Here is a 17419-nt window from a genome sequence, read left to right on the forward strand (position 1 = left end):
TAGGCTTTATGTTGAGTTACCCCTGGGTGTTTGTTTTTCTTTTTTCCCTGGAACATCTGTTTGTGCTGCCTTGGGGCGTGTTCTTCAGAAGCGTGTGGATATTTTAAGCACAGCCCTTGTTCCCATCTTGGAGTGCTGGCAGTTGCGGCAGACACCATATGGAGCCCGGGCGCTCTTCTCATCCCGGTTCTTTTCATCCGCATCCCCATCTTCTTAGGAGACACTTCAAGCACGACTAGTGGAGATGAGCATTCGGGCCTGCTGACGAGACACTGTTCCCATCGGTGTGCTTTCGCACACCATCTCTGGCCATTCTGAGCGTTCACAGCTCCCTGTACAGCATCAAGCTGTCCCCTCCACCTGGCTTGCCCTCCTCTGGCCCCGTAGTCTTCTGGGAAAATACCAGCCCACCTGCCAACATTGAAGAGTGTCTTTCCAGACTCTGCAGGTGGGATGTACCACTTCTTCCTTCTCTCACACCACAGACACGATATTGTATGCCAGACTGTAAGCCCCTTACGGGGAGGGAGCCCATCCCACTCCCCTTTATGTTCCTGGGCCTGGCATGTGATAGGGGCTCAGCCTCTGTGAGTGAAAGAAGCCACTGACTGGGGATGAGAGTGCCATGCAATTGAAGTCGGTTGAGTGCTCATTACTTGTTAGTAAGTGTATTAGACACTTTACACTTCATTGTCTCATTTAGTCCTCAACCCTAAGAGGTAGATCCCTTCCTGAGTTGCCTCCCAACACACACGCGCCATCTTTCTCTTTCCGGGCACCCTGCTTTATTTTCTCCAGAGAACGTGCCACTCTCTGGAATGATTTATCTGTTTACTTGTTAGTTGCCGCTTTCACTGGAAATTAAGTCCCATGAGAACAGGGACCTTGCCAGTGTTGCTCCCCGCTGCCCTGCCAGCACCTGCTGCAGTGCTGACATACTCCTGATGCTCCGTGAACACTGTAAGATAGTCACTGAAAGCGGGAATGAACCATGACTGTGTTTCACAGATTCGGAGACTAACTACGGCTCTGAGAGGTTAAAAAGCTTTGCCAAAGTCAGCCAGCTCGGAAGGGCTGGGATGAGAATCCTGGTCTGAACTCCGAAGTCGACAACACTAACTGATCACACTGTCTCTGTCAGGTGGTCTCCAAGTGGAAAGCTCTCAGGGCTCCTGGGAGAACAGTCTACTTTCCTAGAAGAGTCAGCTTCCCGCCCCACCTTTCACTTCACCAGCTCAGCCCCTTCCCCAGGCCCAGGCAGGCTGTGAGAGATCCTGCATGTCAGCCACCAAACACATCCTAAGTGCCAGGGAAGTTGCCGAGCACTGGGGACAAACTGGTGTGTGAGACACAGATTCGGCCTCCAAAGGCTGACATGTACAGTGCAGTCACGCTATGGCTGCTGAATCCCTGAGCCCGGGGGCTGCGAGGGCCAGGCAGGGATCCACAGGCCACCTTCCTCTCTGTTCCCTGAAGGCAGACAGGGGGCATCATCTCCACTTAAGTCAGATTCTCTCCTCTCGTGAGCGGAGTGGAAATCAGCTGAAGCCTTGAAAAGTATTTTCTGTGTACGTAGCCTAATTAAAAGAGTGAGGCCTGGGCGCCCCTCAGGACAGATCAGATAGACATTGAAACCTGTCTGACCCAAAGAGACCGTGTCCTAAGTCCAGGGGGAGGGTTTGGTGGCAGGCTCTTTTGTCTGACTCTTTGCAGGAACCCACAGAACCCAGGTGAGAACCTGATGGAAATGGTACAGTCCCACAGCCAGGTTACTACAGGAAAGTCACAGGTGTTTGGGATCCTCCATTGCAGGGAGAAAGATTTCTAGTAATCGGTGTCCAAGTGGAGTTGGAGTCAGCCAAGGCTTTGGAAAAGTCCTTAGCAATCAGGAGAGGTTACAGCCTGTGCTCCTGGTAATGCGGCGTTACCAGCAAGCCAGCTGGACCAATGCGGCCAGGCTCACCTCACAAGCCTCCCATGTGCTGTTTACACTCCTCCTTGAGCCCCCTGCCCAGGGTGAAACACAAGGGCAGCCTTGGCTGCACTTCCAGCTCTGCCTCGCTGTGGGGCTGGGGTGTCACTTCGTTTCTCTGCTCCTCATTTTCTTCATCTGTACGATGGAGTGTTTATGCTACTACACAGGATGATTTTTGTGAAAACTGAATGTGAGCCTGGCTGGTGTTGCTCAGTGGTTGAGTGTAGACCTATGAACCAGGAGGTCACGGTTTGATTCCCGGTCAGAGCACATGCCCAGTTGTGGGGCTCAATCCCCAGTGTGGGGTGTGCAGGAGGCAGCCGATCAATGATTCTCTCTCATCATTGATGTTTCTATCTCACTCTCCCTCTCCTTCCCTCTCTGAAATCAATAAAAATATTTTAAAAGAAAATGGAATGTGAAAACATTGATGTGACTAGCTCAGTGCCCACCAGATAATAACAGCGTGCATTTAATGAGTACTTCAATGTACCATTATCCTCATCTTACAGACATGGAAACCGTAAAGAGCCACCTCACCCAGGTCTGACTGCTAATGTGTGCTGCAGGGGAGTCATGAAGCCATGTCTGATTCTCAGTCGTGCACTTTTCCCTCTGTCCCTACCGTCACTGCCACCACATAACTAACCCAGCTCTCCCACCTCTGCCTCCATGCTGCTGCAGCTGGCATTTCGTCTGAGTGGAGGGGAGCAAGGAATAGGTACCCCTTTACCTCCGTCTTGGTCTGGATGAGTTGATACTATCCTCACCTCTCTCTCTCCGTCAGGGTGAGGGGTGGATGGTTAAAGTGTTGGAATCCAGGCCTTGAGCACAGTTCACAGCTGGATTGAGCAGGGCTGGGAGCTGCCAAAAGTGCAGCTGTTGTATAAGGAAGCCAGATGAGAACATCGGTTCTTCAGGTTTCCTTGTTTGGGGAGGGCTGGACATGAACTTGCTTCTGCTTTGCCCTCCATGACACAGAACTCCTTGTTCATCAGACACGCCCATCCTTTACCAGTGAGGCTTAGCCATTTGTAAGAGCCATCGCTGTTCATGATACAGCAACTTAATCCACACCTGGTGCCCGCTGTGGTTCTACGTGCCTGGTGATTGCAGTGACTGTTAGAAACTAAACGGAGCCTGGTCTCACCCCTGAAAGTAAGCTGTCCATGAGGTTACTCAGCAGTATGTCTAAGACCAGCAAGCTGCCCACTGTTTGCCTGGGACACCTTGCAAGCTTTCTAGAACAATAATATATTTTGCAGGTTGTTTTGATCATTCACTTGTTCATTCAAAAAATATTTGTTGAGGTTTCACAGGTGCCAGGCACATTATCAGGTACTGGTGGCTTAGCGGAAACAAAATTGTTAAGGACCCTAACCATCTCAAAGTAATTGTGGAGGGTGGTCAGAGCTGTGAAGATGATACAACAGTCTAATGTAGTGCAGGGGTGGGTGAGGGAAAGCCAGCCTCTGAGAAGGTGACATTGGAGCTGAGACCTGAATGTTAAGGCACCCATCATTCTAAACTGTGAGAAGAGCTTTTGAGACAGAACAGAAAATGCAAACACCCTGATGCAAGAACAAGCTCTGTGATCTGAGGGGCAGAAATAAAACCAATGTGGCTGGCAGGTGGCACAAACAGGCTAGAAAGGTAGGCAGGGGACAAGTCAGGTGGAGATTTGTGGGCCCTGGGCTTTATTCTAAAGTTCTTGGAAGCCATTGCAGGATGTTTAAGTGGGACAGTAAGATAATCCATTGTCCATTTGAAAAATATTACTCTGAGTGCAGTTTGAAAACTAGACAGTAGTAAAGTGAAGAGTAGGAGGAAGTCACCAGTCAAAAGGCAATTGCTGTAGCTCAAGCAGGTGGTGGTGGTGGCGGCAGTGGGGGAGAGGGATGGATGGATGGGATGGCTGTGCAGCGAGTCAGCGGAACCTGCCAGTGGACATAATGGGAGAGGTAGATGTGTTCTCCAGGAGTTGAGCACAATGGTTGGCACATATAAACCACTTAATGATTTATTGTCGTTACTAACAAATAGCCTATTATCAAATACCAACGGACTGGGCGTGAGAAGGAATGAACCCGTTCAAACGACAGCATGCCTACTGTGCCTGTGTAACAGCAGGGTTAGCCCTTCTCTCTTGTGAATGAGTGGCGTTCTTAGAGAAATGGGGCTTGCAGGTATGACGGTGGATTCAGGAGCCAGAAATTCTGACTTCCAGTTTATCTCACTGTGCCACCCACTCACTGTGTGACTTTCAGCCTCTTAGCTTTGATTTCTTCATGCGATGTTACTAAATAACTATAAAATGTACTGAGCTTTTTCTCTGTGCCAGGTACCTAGCCAAGCACTCTGTTTACATGAATCCTCGTTTAATCCTCCCGGCAACTCTTCCAGGGAGGTCCTAAATTGTCCTCCATTTCCAGGCAGAAACACCGAACTCAAAATCCCACCGCTAGTAAATGGCAAAGCTGTGACATAAACCTAGGTGTTTCTAGCTCTTAAATCCACATTCAGAACTCTGTGCGATATGAGAAGTAGCACTAGGTCTTGAGAGTTGGTATGCTTCCAATTTCCAGCTTTCTACAACGTCTGGACCTCAATTCAAGGTCATCATGGGACTCAGCGCTACTGAGAACTAATCTGGGACATGGTAAAAAAAGATAAAGAAATAAAAGCTTACCATTCATAAAGAGATTAGAGATGAGTGAAGAGAGTGTGTTTATTGATTCTTTTCCCCCTCTTCCTGTGGTATCGGCTAAGATACAGTAGCTGAGGCAACAGGCTTATGTTTAAGATTTCTGTGGGAGAACACTGCTTGAGAAAGATTTGGTTTCTATTATTCACTTGCCAAGAAAAGATGAGGAAACTGGGTCGGGTGGATTTCTTGAAGGTACAGAAAGTAAGCAGGGAAGCTATTTTCTGCTTCCCAAGCCCCAGCCCCTGGAGTGACCTGGGCCCAGAGGGTGAGGGTTTGGGAAGGTTCTTCTCAGCCCCACCACAGGAGGTCCTTGGTTGTGAGAAATCCATCAGTGCTGGGGAGGAAGGGAAGATGGGGAAGCCAACAAAAAGGCCGAGGAGCTGGGAAGCTTAGCCTCCTCTTGAAATTCAACAGGAAACTGAAAATAACATGGAAATTATTTCAGAAAAGAGAAAGACACATATAAACCACAGTATCATCCCCATGCTCATACGTATATGAGTAATGATTGTAAGTGAGGATAAGATGATTTCTGGGGGCAGCTGAACAATACTATATGAGACACCTTTAAAAATACATGTCCTTGGATGGTTGGTGAACCATCTGATTCTAGGACTGGGGTAGGGAATATATAGGATGAGCCTGGAACATTTTGTAGTGCCAGAAAGTAAGAAAGTGCTCAAGAAATAAAGCCCTTCAAATAAAACCAACTACACATTGATGGGGGAACAGCCAGGGGCCTCCAGAGCTGAGGAAAGAGCTCCCAAAGGCCCAGCTAAATAGTTTCAGCAACAAAATAAATAAAGAAGTACTGGATTATAACCCAAAGTATAAAATAAATGTCCACGAGTCCATCCTGATATAAATAACTGATTGACTCTCTCTATATAAAAGCCTAAGTGACCATTATGACCAGTCTACCGAATGACCGGTTGGCCAATCGCTATGACGCGCACTGACCACCAGGGAGCAGACGCTCGATGCAGAAGCTGCCCCCTGGTGATCAGTGCGGTCCCTCCCCGCCGGCCAGCCGGCACCAATGGGCCACAATTAGGACTGGGCTAGATGGCCCCTATCAGGCCCAATCACTGGCCAGGCCAAGAGACTCCACCTGTGCACAAATTGGTACACCGTGCCTCTAGTAAGTAAATAAATGAAGAGACAAATCTCATGTTCAGAAGAATTTCAAGTAATTAGGTAGATACCTTACCCTCAAACATGAGGGGAATGTAACTCCTTCCTCCTTACTCCTTAGATGCAGGTAGTTCCTGGTGACTTCTGACAATATGAGAAAGGGAAATAAAGTCACTTTACTTAGGAAAAACCTTAGCAAACACTGCCTCAGCCTGTGTTCAAGGTCAACATCACCAGTGCTAAGTCACATTGATAATATGTACCCTCCATATGACATGAGGAGAATGACACTTTACCTCTGCAGTTTTCTAAAGGCCCAAAGCTATGGCTTAATCATGGGAAAAACATCAGACAAATCCCAATTGAGTGACATTCTACAAAATACCTGACCGGTACTCCTCAAGACTGTCACCACAATCAAAACCAAGAAAATCTGGAAATTCATCACAGCCAAGAGGAACCTTAGGACCCCTGATGACTATAAGTAGTGTGGTATCTGGGTGACAGCTGGAACAGAAAAAAGGACACTAGAGAAAAACTAAGGAAATCTGAATAAAACATAAAATTCAATTAATACTAATATACCACAAATGTTCTATATTAACATAACAGAGGAACGTAGATATTAGAACCTTCTGTATTACCTTTGTAATTTTTCTGTAAACTTGAACCTATCCTATACAATAGAATTTATTAAAACAAAAAACAACCATGCCCGTTGACCCAGGAATTTCCCTTCTGGGAACTTTTTGGGAGAAATAATTAAGGGTAAACCTAAAAAATCATCCACATGGATGTGTGTCACAAAGGTGTGGTTAAGAATGAAAAGGTGGAAATAATTTGTGTCTAGTATAGGTAGAATAAATCCAGACAATTCAATCATGAATCATAATCTTATAGAGGTATTATTCTTGATAAGGAAGGTATTCATCATTGATAATTGAGTGGAAAAGCAGATTATGAAAAAACCCTGTGGAATATCTATTTTTGTATATGCATGGGGGTATAGATAAATCTATTGCAGTGTGTTAATGTTGATTATCACTGGTGGATAACACCATAGGGTGTTTTTTTTTTTCTTTTTATAGAAGCAATACTTGTTACAGAAAATACAGCTCAGCAAAATGGGAAAACTTACTTTTTTAATTAAAAAAAAAAAAAGGCTGGAAATGATTCCATATAAATCCAACAACAGTAGCAACAGAAGACTCTGTCCTAAAGAAAGGCATTCTAAGAACAGATGGGACATAGGCAGGCAAACAAGCCGCTGCCTGCTACTTCTGTGCAAGGATCTCCCTGTGTAATGGTGCTGCCTGAACAGGCCTGCTGGTGCCTCTCCATCTTCCACAGAAACAGGCTGCCACACAGTCCCTGTGGTGTGCAAGACGGGGAGCCGCCTTTAAACACGGCAGACAAGTCGCAAGGTGCATGGAGATCAGAGCGTGGACCTGAGGCAGCGCTAGAGACCCGAGCTTCTCTGAGAGGTATCTTCGCAGGCCTGCAGAGGCACAGGCGCTGTGAGGCCTGAGAGATAAGCCCAGTGTCTATATTTCCTTCTCTTTCTATAGCAATCCTGACTAGTTGAGAGGAAAAGCAGATTATCAAAGGACCTGTGAAATATATATTTCACCTGGCATTTTTCATCCTAAAAAAGTACCTTCCATCTCATTACAACAACCCTTAGAGCAGCGGTTCTCAACCTGTGGGTCGCGACCCCTTTGGGGGTCGAACGACCCTTTCACAGGGGTCGCCTAAATACATCCTGCATATCAGATATTTACATTACGATTCATAACAGTAGCAAAATTACAGTTATGAAGTAGCAACGAAAATAATTTTTTGGTTGGGGGTCACCACAACATGAGGAACTGTATTAAAGGGTCTCGGCATTAGGAAGGTTGAGAACCACTGCCTTAGAGGGAGTGTTACTCAGAGAGGTTGAGTCACTCACCCACGGTCCCACAGCTCAGCAGTTCAGCTCAGTTTTAAACCCAGCTCAGCCTGGTGACTTCAAAGCAACTAGATAATGCTGCCTCCCTCGGTGGTCAATGCCAACAATAGAATGGGCTGTCTATCTAACACCCTTAGTTCATTTCAAACAACAACAGGACATTAAAAAGCATTTCAATAACCTCTGAGTACCACTCCCATTAAAAATCAAAGTGTGACTGGTAGAAGTTTCAGAGAAGGACGGTGAATGGCTGAGGTGGAAGTCTGGCCACTTCCCTTGGAGAAAGTAGACTTTTGTAGACTATTTTAAGATAAAATCTTATGAGCGCAGACCAGCTTCTATACAAAGTGAAGGAACACTAGGCGATGATTATATTGTTAACCCTCCAGGAAAGACCACACGCAAAGGAAGACAGGTGATTAATTAAATTGTGAAAACAAATATGCTCTGTTTGAAGATGCTATTCTGGAAAATATATTCTCTCTCTGTCTCTGCCCATCTCTGTCTCTCTTCCTCACTTAGCAGGCTGTAAAGTCAAGTCCAGGAGGGCAATTGCTGTGTCTCTCTTACTTATTGGTGTGCCTGGCATCATGCCTACACACAGTGGACTGTCAATAAATATTTAGCAAGTAAAAGAATCAATCAGCGATATGCCAGGATCTCAAGGTCTCGTGCTTTTAAACTATGAGATGAACTATATCCTTCAGACCCAAGAACAGATCTCTTTTAGGATAATGAGAAAAGATTTCATCAGTCCTGGCTTCTGACCCCAAGCCAGCACTAGGAGTCATAGAGTAAAGAACCTGGCAACACAAAAAGCACTCACTTACAATTTCATTATACTCATTTGGGGTCGGGACGGGGGGTGTGGGGGGAGGTTGTTGACCTTTCTGTGAATATGATGAAAATTGTGACCTCTCTCAGACAAAGGAACACATAGGCAAATGTTGTATACCATTTCAGTGGGTTCATGAACCCTTTGTGCATTTCGAGTGAAGAATGCTGACTGGGAACTACAGCTTAAGGGCACAGTCACCATGCTAGGCTCTCATAGTTGAAGGGCATTGACAAGAGAACAATAAGAGCTCGATATCTATATAATACCAAGGCGGGGGAGGGTGGATTATGACGCCAGTTCCAACTGTGCCTTGATTCTGGTGAAAAGCTTTCATAAAAGACCTTTTGTTCCCCTTGGGACAGATGTCACCAAACACGTGGCTCTTTAGCGCTGGTTCACGGTCCCGCCCTTCCCAGCATGCTCCCTCCATCCTGTGATTGGACAACAGTCAGGAAAAAGGAGCGGAAACGGGAGGGATTTGGGTAGTAAAGGCTGCTCAGTTGGTTCTCTGGGCTCCCAGAGTACACTTAGCTTATTGTCAGGCTACGTCTTGAAATATTTTCGCCCTGAGCCAAAGTACTCCAAGTTAGTTGCCTAGGATATTCTCCCTTAAAGTCTTTCCCAGATGGATGTAAAAGAGCACAGATTTGATACAGATATAGACAGTCCCTTGTGAGGTAACGTTCTCTAGGTTATGGCTGGGAGCTGGTGCACCCCAAGCCTGTCCTCTTCCTTACTTAGCCCCTGTCTCTACCGGAGGAAGATTTTACCTCCCTTCCAACTTCCCTGACTTGACTACTTCAGACTTTATCCAGGGGACACAGACCTTGCTCTTGTGATCGAGGATTTTACATCTCTCAGAGCTCCACTGTGTCCAGATGGGGAAAGGGCTAATAAACATAACAGCCCCTCCATCCTAGGATCATAAGGGGCGTGGCAGAGGGTGAGGAGGCCTTGGCTCAGTGCCCCCGCCACTCAGGCACCCGAGCCGATTGGCTCTTGTGACAGTTTTGGCCGTGGCCTCGAGAAGTGCAGGAGGGGGAACTGGGTGAGTTTGCTGCTTTTGCCCTTTTCAGTGTGCTTGCTCTTGTCCCCCTTCTTTTTCTGGCCCCGCCCTCCTGTCCCAGCCACTGTCTAAGCCATGTTCTCACCCAGCACCAAGCCAGGGAGGTCCACCCCTGAGCAGCTGAGCCCCCAGCCATCCTCTGGGGCACAGCTCATGGTTTGGCCACTGAAGTATCAGTGCCATCTAGGATGACTGACTATTCCCTTCAACTCCCTCTCTCTCCTCCCTTTCTTCCTGTTGTGTCCACTTCTCACTCACTTTTTAAAAACAACTGTTTATTGAATGCTTCTACGTGCCCAGTGCATTATTAGTGTTAGAGAAACAGTAGTTAATAGAATAGATTGTATTTCTACTCTTTCATGCTCCAGTGGGCAGTAGACGGGAGAGTAAATAGCAAATACTTTACAGGATGTGATAAGGGCTATGAAAGAAATAAGGTGGCTATGAAGAATCATCAGGGGTCCTACTTAGGTGCAGTACCCTCTCTGAAGTGGTGACATCTGAGTCGGGTGACTGTCCGTGGCATGAACTGAAACCTTGGGGGGATTCCGTGAGAGGAGAGCAGAATGACAGCTTCCTGTTGTCTTTCTTTCCTAACAGTAGATGGCTTAAGGCTTAGGGCAGTGATGGTGAACCTATGACACGCGTGTCAGAGGTGACACGTGAACTCATTTTTTTGGTTGATTTTTCTTTGTTAAATGGCATTTAAATATATAAAATAGATATCAAAAATATAAGTCTTTGTTTTACTATGGTTGCAAATATCAAAAAAATTCTATATGTGACAGCACCAAAGTTAAGTTAGGGTTTTTCAAACTGCTGACACGCCGAGCTCAAAAGGTTCGCCATCCCTGGCTTAGGGGAAGCCAGACTCCTGATTTTTACCTGCAATTCATTTTGTCAAGTAAGTTTAAAAAACAATTCTGAGCCACCCCTGCTCATTTAAATAGCTGTTCACTTGCTGTGGCCCTGTGTATGTTATGTGTATTATCGTACTTAATCCTCCAAGAACCCAGAAAGTAGGTTTTATCATCACCATAATCCCCCTAGTCAGATAACTCGGAACTTAGAGAGGTAAGTAGCTTGCCCATGGCCACGTGCAGCGCCCAGCAGTGGCAGGGTGAGGGCTGGAACCCGGGGTCTGACCACAGAGCCTGTGCCTTCAGCCGCAGCCTCGGTCGCCTCCCCCCTGTGATGTCTTGCCTCACCTGATCTCCTTTCCTTTGCAGTGGGGCCAGTGACGAAGAGGACACATGAAGGCTCGCCACCCCCAGCGGAGAACCATTCCTTCCCCCCGTGTGTGTGTGACAGCGTGTATGTAACGGCTTCTGACTCTGTGAAAGCTGCCCCGCAACCAATGTCCTTCCACCCATACGTCCCCAGGCCCTCAGCAGGCACATAGCTCTCTGGGGATGCCCGTTTCATGCTCACTGACTGTGTGCTTCTCATTCTTGTGTCGTGGTGGGTTAAGGAAGAGTGCCCCTTGGATCAACCAGGAGCAATTGGGAAGGGTCCTTCAGGTAGCTCCTCCATGGCTGCTTTGAACTAAGAAAGCCAGCCCCTGGAATTTTAGGGACCCAGATGTACCTCCTCACTAGGAAGACTCTGGAGTAACCTTGAAGGGCAGTCAGAATATTTTCCCTACCTGCCACCTTATTACTATTGAAGCATGAAATAAACGAGGCAGAGTAGGGCTGGACCCACATAAATAGTCTCTAAAAGTCCAGTGCATTTGTGAAAAGGTGGTTTTGTGAAATAAGATGGATGGTTTAAAGACAGGGTTGGAGAAAGAGTTAAAAATTCAGACATATATAGAGATATTTTTAGTACATGAGGTTATCCAGGACTTCAGATTCATAATCCAGTGCTGTGGAAATGAAAAAAAAAATGATTGAAGACTTAGAAAGGAAAAAACATTAAAAAAAAAAGAGGACCAAAGAGATCTGATTAAACGTTGAAATCAGTTTTCTGAACCCAAATTGTCTGAGTTTCCAAAACAGTCACTGAAGGATCTGATGGACCTGAATGATTGGGCGAGTTCTGAGATTTGATGAATTTTGTCACATGAAAGGCTGGGATGTGTATTACCAAGTGGGAATTTTCAATGTAGGTTTTTGCCCTACACACACACACACACACACACACACACACACACACACAGCCTAATTTGGCTTAAATGCAGTGTGGGGAGAGTTCTTGTCACTCACGATGTACGGAATGGAGCTTAGCTTCGTCTCTCAGTAGATACCCTCCCTGCACGGCAGCCGGAGCCCCTCTGCCCGAGCACTCCCGGCCAGCTGTCCCTGGAGCATCTCCCCGCCGAAACCTCCTCTCTAGTCACGTGAGCAGACACATCAGGCTCCCAGATCCCAGCTCCTCACAGCCAGGTTTTTATGCTCAAATGAGCAGTGGTGTCCTAGGGAATGCCACGCTGCTAAAACACCTGCATCTTCAGCATCCGTCTTACTTAGATAGTTTGGAATCAGGGGGTGACCTTATTTTTAGGTAAAACAAACAGTTATAGCATGAAATAGAGTTCCGTACATATCAGTGTGGTTAAGGTAAAATGGGAGCCCCCACAGGAAATTCTCATTTGCAGGTGGGGTGGGTGCTCCCTCTCCTCAGCCTTTAGTGGCACTTTGGTCTTCATTTCTGAGAAGGACCATTGGAACTGTATCCTGGTGTCCCTGGGGCTCCTGCTGACTGGGGCGTACACTTCTGGTGCCTCTGAGGCACCCAAGGAGCCTACCCTGGGGAACCCCCTCTTCCTGCCTGCTGCCTGCCTGCCTGATCCCTGGACCCATTACATAGCTTTCGGGCCTGCTGACTTTTGTGTGCACAGTATGGTTTTGAGGCAGAAACAATACTTATGTGCTGTAGGAATCCTATGTATATCATTGTTCAGTTCTGTGCATGCTACTCAATGACCATTCCTTTGGTGCCAGGAGGCTACCAGGCATGTATACTTCTGGGTTCGGGTTATCCTAGCTCACTAAATATGTCAGGGCTTATTTATAAATTTGAGAGAAGTTTGGACTGCTAAGGGGGGAAAAGGGTATTTTTCTCTCAAACTAGTAGCCAACAAATGGCCAAGACAATGGCACTGTACCTGTCTGCCTGCAAAGGCTGGAGAATCCCACGTAACACTGATGACAGCTCCAACCCATCCGATGAAACGCCCCTTAAAGAAGAACCAATGGCCTCTCTTAAAATAAGAGCTTAAAAACGAGACGATTAAGATGTGGGAACTCGTGTTATCTTCTCCAAATATTCTTTTTCAATCTCTACATAGTAGCCTTGTCTCAGCAATGGACAGATCACTGGCCTCTTCATACCTGATCCCATGTTACTTTAAATCGGTATTTGGGAAACCCAAGCATTTATGCAGAGGATATGAACGGAAATGTGAAAATGCATGCTAGCCTGTCTCCATAAGTTATCGTATCCCTGTAGTCCTCAAGGAAAGCACTTCTGCTTTTACTTAGAGAGGATTTCAGACTCACTTTATGGGTTCCTGCTGTCCTCAGCACCTGATAAAACTTTAAGCAGGGAAGCACGAAACAGTGCAGCAGCGTCTGCCAGGCTCCCGAGTTCCTGCCGGCAGCGTTGCCAACATCAGAATGAGGATGCTTCCTGCAGCGGCACCGGCTTCCCAGAGCTGCAGCTGCAGGCACTGTGAGCCCCAGTGTGGAGAGGCCTCCCTCCCGCAGGTCCCACACACTGTGCTCCAAGTCCTGTCCGGACTGCCGCAGGCTCTGCAGAAATCCCAGGAGAGGTCATGCAGGCAGGCAGCTAATGAGCATTTTCAGGATGAACTGGGTCCTAACACCAGTGCCTGGCTGCCTTCCAAATATCGGGTGTCTGGAGGCTGGGGTGGGGGGGGGGGGGGGGGTGTTTGTTTTTATTTGATGTCATTAAATTCAGTGCCATTCCAAGAAATGCTTGGAGTCTCAGCTCTGACAACCAGGAAGGGAAATAACCTATACTGGGGACCAACTATGGACCAGGCCCTGTACTAGGCCCCCGTTCCCAGATGATGAAGCCGATTGGGAGTGGAAGACTCACTTGCCTTGACCTATTAGGAAATATTGGAGCCGGGTTTTGAGCCCAGCTCCTCCTAACTCTGTGGCCCATGGTCCATCTCAGTACAGAGGGCTAAAGGCAGCAGCGTCCCCCCCCCTCCCCCCGCCCCGCAGTGCGACCACCCACTTTATGACTTATTTTTCAGAATTACATTGTATGACTGTGGTTTGGGCTCAGAAAAGGCATCAAAGTTGCCTATTCTTCCTCTTCAGCGGGTGCATTAAGTACGAGTTGCTAATTTAAGCCCACCCCCAGAAGCCGTCCCGTAAGAATTTCCGGGCCTTCAAGAGTATACAGCTTCTCAGCAGCAGTAAAGGGGGAGGGGGTCTGCTGTTAGGAAAGGAAGCCATCATGTTTCAGTCCCCTCAGCCAGGTCTGTGCCTGGGCGGGGGTGGCCATTCATAGTCCACTGAGCCTTGCTGACACCTGGTATGCGTGTGGACATAAAGGTAAGTGTATGTGTATGTACATACACGCACACGCGCGCACACGCTCACAATTTAAGAACAAAGGGAATTCAAAGCAGCCCCTCATTATTCTGCATGCCACCGCGAAGGTGTCTGCCAGCCCTGATTACACATGTCACCAGACAGTCGGAGCTTAGGGGCTGACAGGATGCCAGCAGGAGGAGCAGCTCCTTGGCAGAGGCTGCCAGGTCCTAAAGCACTGAGCCCGGGTGACAGCCCTGCCCTGGGTGGCCTGGTGAAAAGGGAAGTCTGCCAACCCATTCTGGGGCTCGGAGTCGGACCCCTCCGGTCAGCCTGTGGGCACAGCTGCCGAATTCACAACCGGTAGGAAAGGCAAGGCCCCGAGGCCTCTTCCCACCAGAAAACATTCTCCTACCAGTGCCTGAAACCCCACACTCACGTGATGGCTGCTCAGTGCTTTTTTTATAAGAAAATCCGTTGCAATGTTTCCCATGTGCCTAGCACACCTGGGATTTTGTGTTTAAAGAACAAATCTCATTGTGGATGGACTCGGCCCAACCCTGAGAGCAAAAGATGGCCCATTGGGGAGACTTCTCATCGCATTGTCTGTGCCCAGCTCACCCCAGCCGATTCCAAGCGTCATAAGGCCAGGCAGTTCTGCCCTCCGGGGCCTGCCAGGTAAAACAGTGCCATTCGGAACTGAGAACACACCAGAAATCGCAGAACGTGCATCAGAGCAAGAAAACGGAAATAAATTCAGACAGTCGTACACCTACTGGTGTAAAAAAGTGCCACAGAGCCCGGGCTGGGTGTGATGTGACCTTGAGGGGACAATAGATTCATACTTAATGGGAGCTAAGCCTGACGGGTCTCTCTACTGTGACAGGCACTACTGCCTGGGGGGGAGAATACGACCTGCTGTCCTCTGCCTGTTGTCCTGTGCAGTCCCATCCCTCCTTACTCATCGTCCCCCTCCCCCCTTTACGTTAAACAAGGGAGCACTCAATCTTTCAAGGGAACCACTCGTTTGAGTTAATGTTTCAGTACATCATCTTCATACTGTAAATTATTTTGTAAGAGCGATTTACCGCCAGCCCAGGATGTTTGGACTCAGCGCCCCTGTGCATTTGGAAATCAATAAACTATTACTGGAAATACCATCTGTCTCTCAGAGTTGGGCACAGAGGACCCGCTGGGGGTGATATTCATGATAGTCCACGTTTTTAACTGTGGACCTGCCGGCAATATGGCGTTCTGGTCCCAGGTGTGGGAGTCTCATTTACTCCTGATTTCTCTAGAGTGGCTTAGGAGGTCTCCAGCAAGTGGCAAAGGGCAGACTGATAGTCATTATACTTAGCAAGATGTTGATGTGGCTTCTTCTCAAAGTAAAATGATCCCTGCCCCGGTTACATTTTCTGAGCAGAGGAGATTATAACCCAAAGAATTCATGGTCCTGAGTGGGGTTTTCGAATAATAAAGCTTTACAATTTGGATTAACCAGGGGGCAGGTCAGACTTTAATTTTTTATATTTTCTGGGGAAAAAACACAAAACTTCACACGGGAAATCACAGTGAGGCCAGCAACATCGTTTGTGTGGAATACACATTTGACGTAATTGCTGAAGAGACAGGACTAAGTTGTAAATGAAGCAATTCTAGTCCAATCTGTAAAATCAGGACCAGAGGTGTCACTGAAACCATGTCAGGTTCTCAGAGGCAAACTGTGAAACCCAAGGCGGTCGATACTGTGAGAATTAGAAATTTCAAATCCTGCCTAAAGGCATTAAAGTTCAATTTTTAAAAATTCAACCTAAAACCCATCAGCAGGTGTGTGTGGAGGAGCTGCAGCTTGTGACCCTGCTTTAAATTTCCTTCTAACAAACCTGTGTCTGTCAGACCTCTGTAGTCGGCTGGGGACCGCATGGACTTCGGAGGAATTGTGCAAGATAGGGAGGGCCAGTCACCCAACGTCCCCCAGGAGCCACGCTCATAAAACCAGGACAGCAGCCTCTCTGTCTCCTATAGCCACCACGAGGCCCTGCTTCCCCTGTCCCAGCCGCTGAGGATACTTCCGCCTGGCGGGGTGGCATTGCCAAGCACCAGAGCTCTTGGGAGTCTCAGGGTTTTAATCAACCACAAAGTGTTAGGAGGTCTCCTTCCCCACTTCCTGGTGCCAGGATCTCACCACCACATCCCAGTGCCCCAGCCCTTCCTCTCATTTTGTTGTCTTTCCCTCTGCAAGCTACAACTCTTTGTTTTATTGATCTTTGCTTGGTCCAGCTTAGAGGTGGGCCCATTTCCGTTAAGCTCTTAAAAGGGTGAGATAGCAGCTTGTCTGGAATATCTCCTGGCCTTAACCAGGCACCAGAAATACCCAGCCGAAAGTCTGCCTGCCAGTCTTAATAAGAGAAGAAGATGTCATGGAAAAGAAGGGGAAAAAAAGGCTGCCTCAAGTTAATAACTGGCTTGCTGAGTAGCTGTACTTGTTAAATATTAAAGTCTCCAGGTTAAAATCATTTATTTTTGTTAATAATAGCTACCATTTAGTGAGCTCTTTCTCTGGGCCAGGCACTATTCTAGCTGCTTTTCACACTATCTTATTTCATTTCTCACAGCACTAATATTAGCATCCCTGACTTTATTGCTCAGGAATCAGATTTAGAGAATTAAATACTGTGCCCGAGGTCACACCCTACTAAATGGAAGCCAGGATTTGAACCCAGGTCCAGCAGATTCCCAACCCCTGCTGTTAATCGCTCCTAGCTGCGTCTTGTACTGGTGAATAACATCACTACCCCCACCCCCATACACAGGCATAGCATGGCCTTGTGGGAAAGGAATCTGTCCCTTTTTTGGCTTTACTTTGGACAGTTCTGCAAAGTACAGTGCCCAGTGAGGGAAGGAGGGCCAAGGGTAGCAGTAAAATCCTCTTCTGACCTGAAACTGTACTGTTAGAAGGAGGGAGCTATTAGACTTTCTTTATCTTATTTAGTCCAAGGCCATAAATAATGAAATTGCCAGGAAAGGCAAAGCCATGGTATCAGTTGCCATAGACTTGGAATCCCAAAACGTCAGCCAGCTCTGACACTCAGTCTGTAATTTAACATCTCGAAGGCATCCTCAACAGCTTGACACGGGGCCAGCTTTGCATTAAGGGAAAGGGACTGCAGAAGAAGCTTGTCTGTTTCAGTTCATTTACTGAGTTCAGCCATCAGGGCCACAGTACCATTTACCTTA

The 17419-nt window shown here is 47.4% G+C and overlaps 1 protein-coding gene across 1 annotated transcript in view; it reads left to right on the top strand.

Annotated features, from left to right (window-relative positions):
* Positions 1-15340, top strand: part of TRIM44 (tripartite motif containing 44) — an 83968-nt gene extending 68628 nt beyond the window's left edge. Inside the window, exon 5 of the mRNA XM_070427797.1 lies at positions 10901-15340. Within this exon, the coding sequence (XP_070283898.1) occupies positions 10901-10928 (28 nt within the window). The 3' untranslated portion in view covers positions 10929-15340. The remainder of the gene's footprint in view (positions 1-10900) is intronic.
* The last annotated feature ends 2079 nt before the right edge of the window (positions 15341-17419 follow it).

This window comes from Myotis yumanensis, unplaced genomic scaffold, assembly GCF_028538775.1.
Source record: "Myotis yumanensis isolate MYYU_CA2020_CCGP unplaced genomic scaffold, mMyoYum1.0.hap1 SCAF_10, whole genome shotgun sequence".
NCBI lineage: Eukaryota > Metazoa > Chordata > Mammalia > Chiroptera > Vespertilionidae > Myotis > Myotis yumanensis.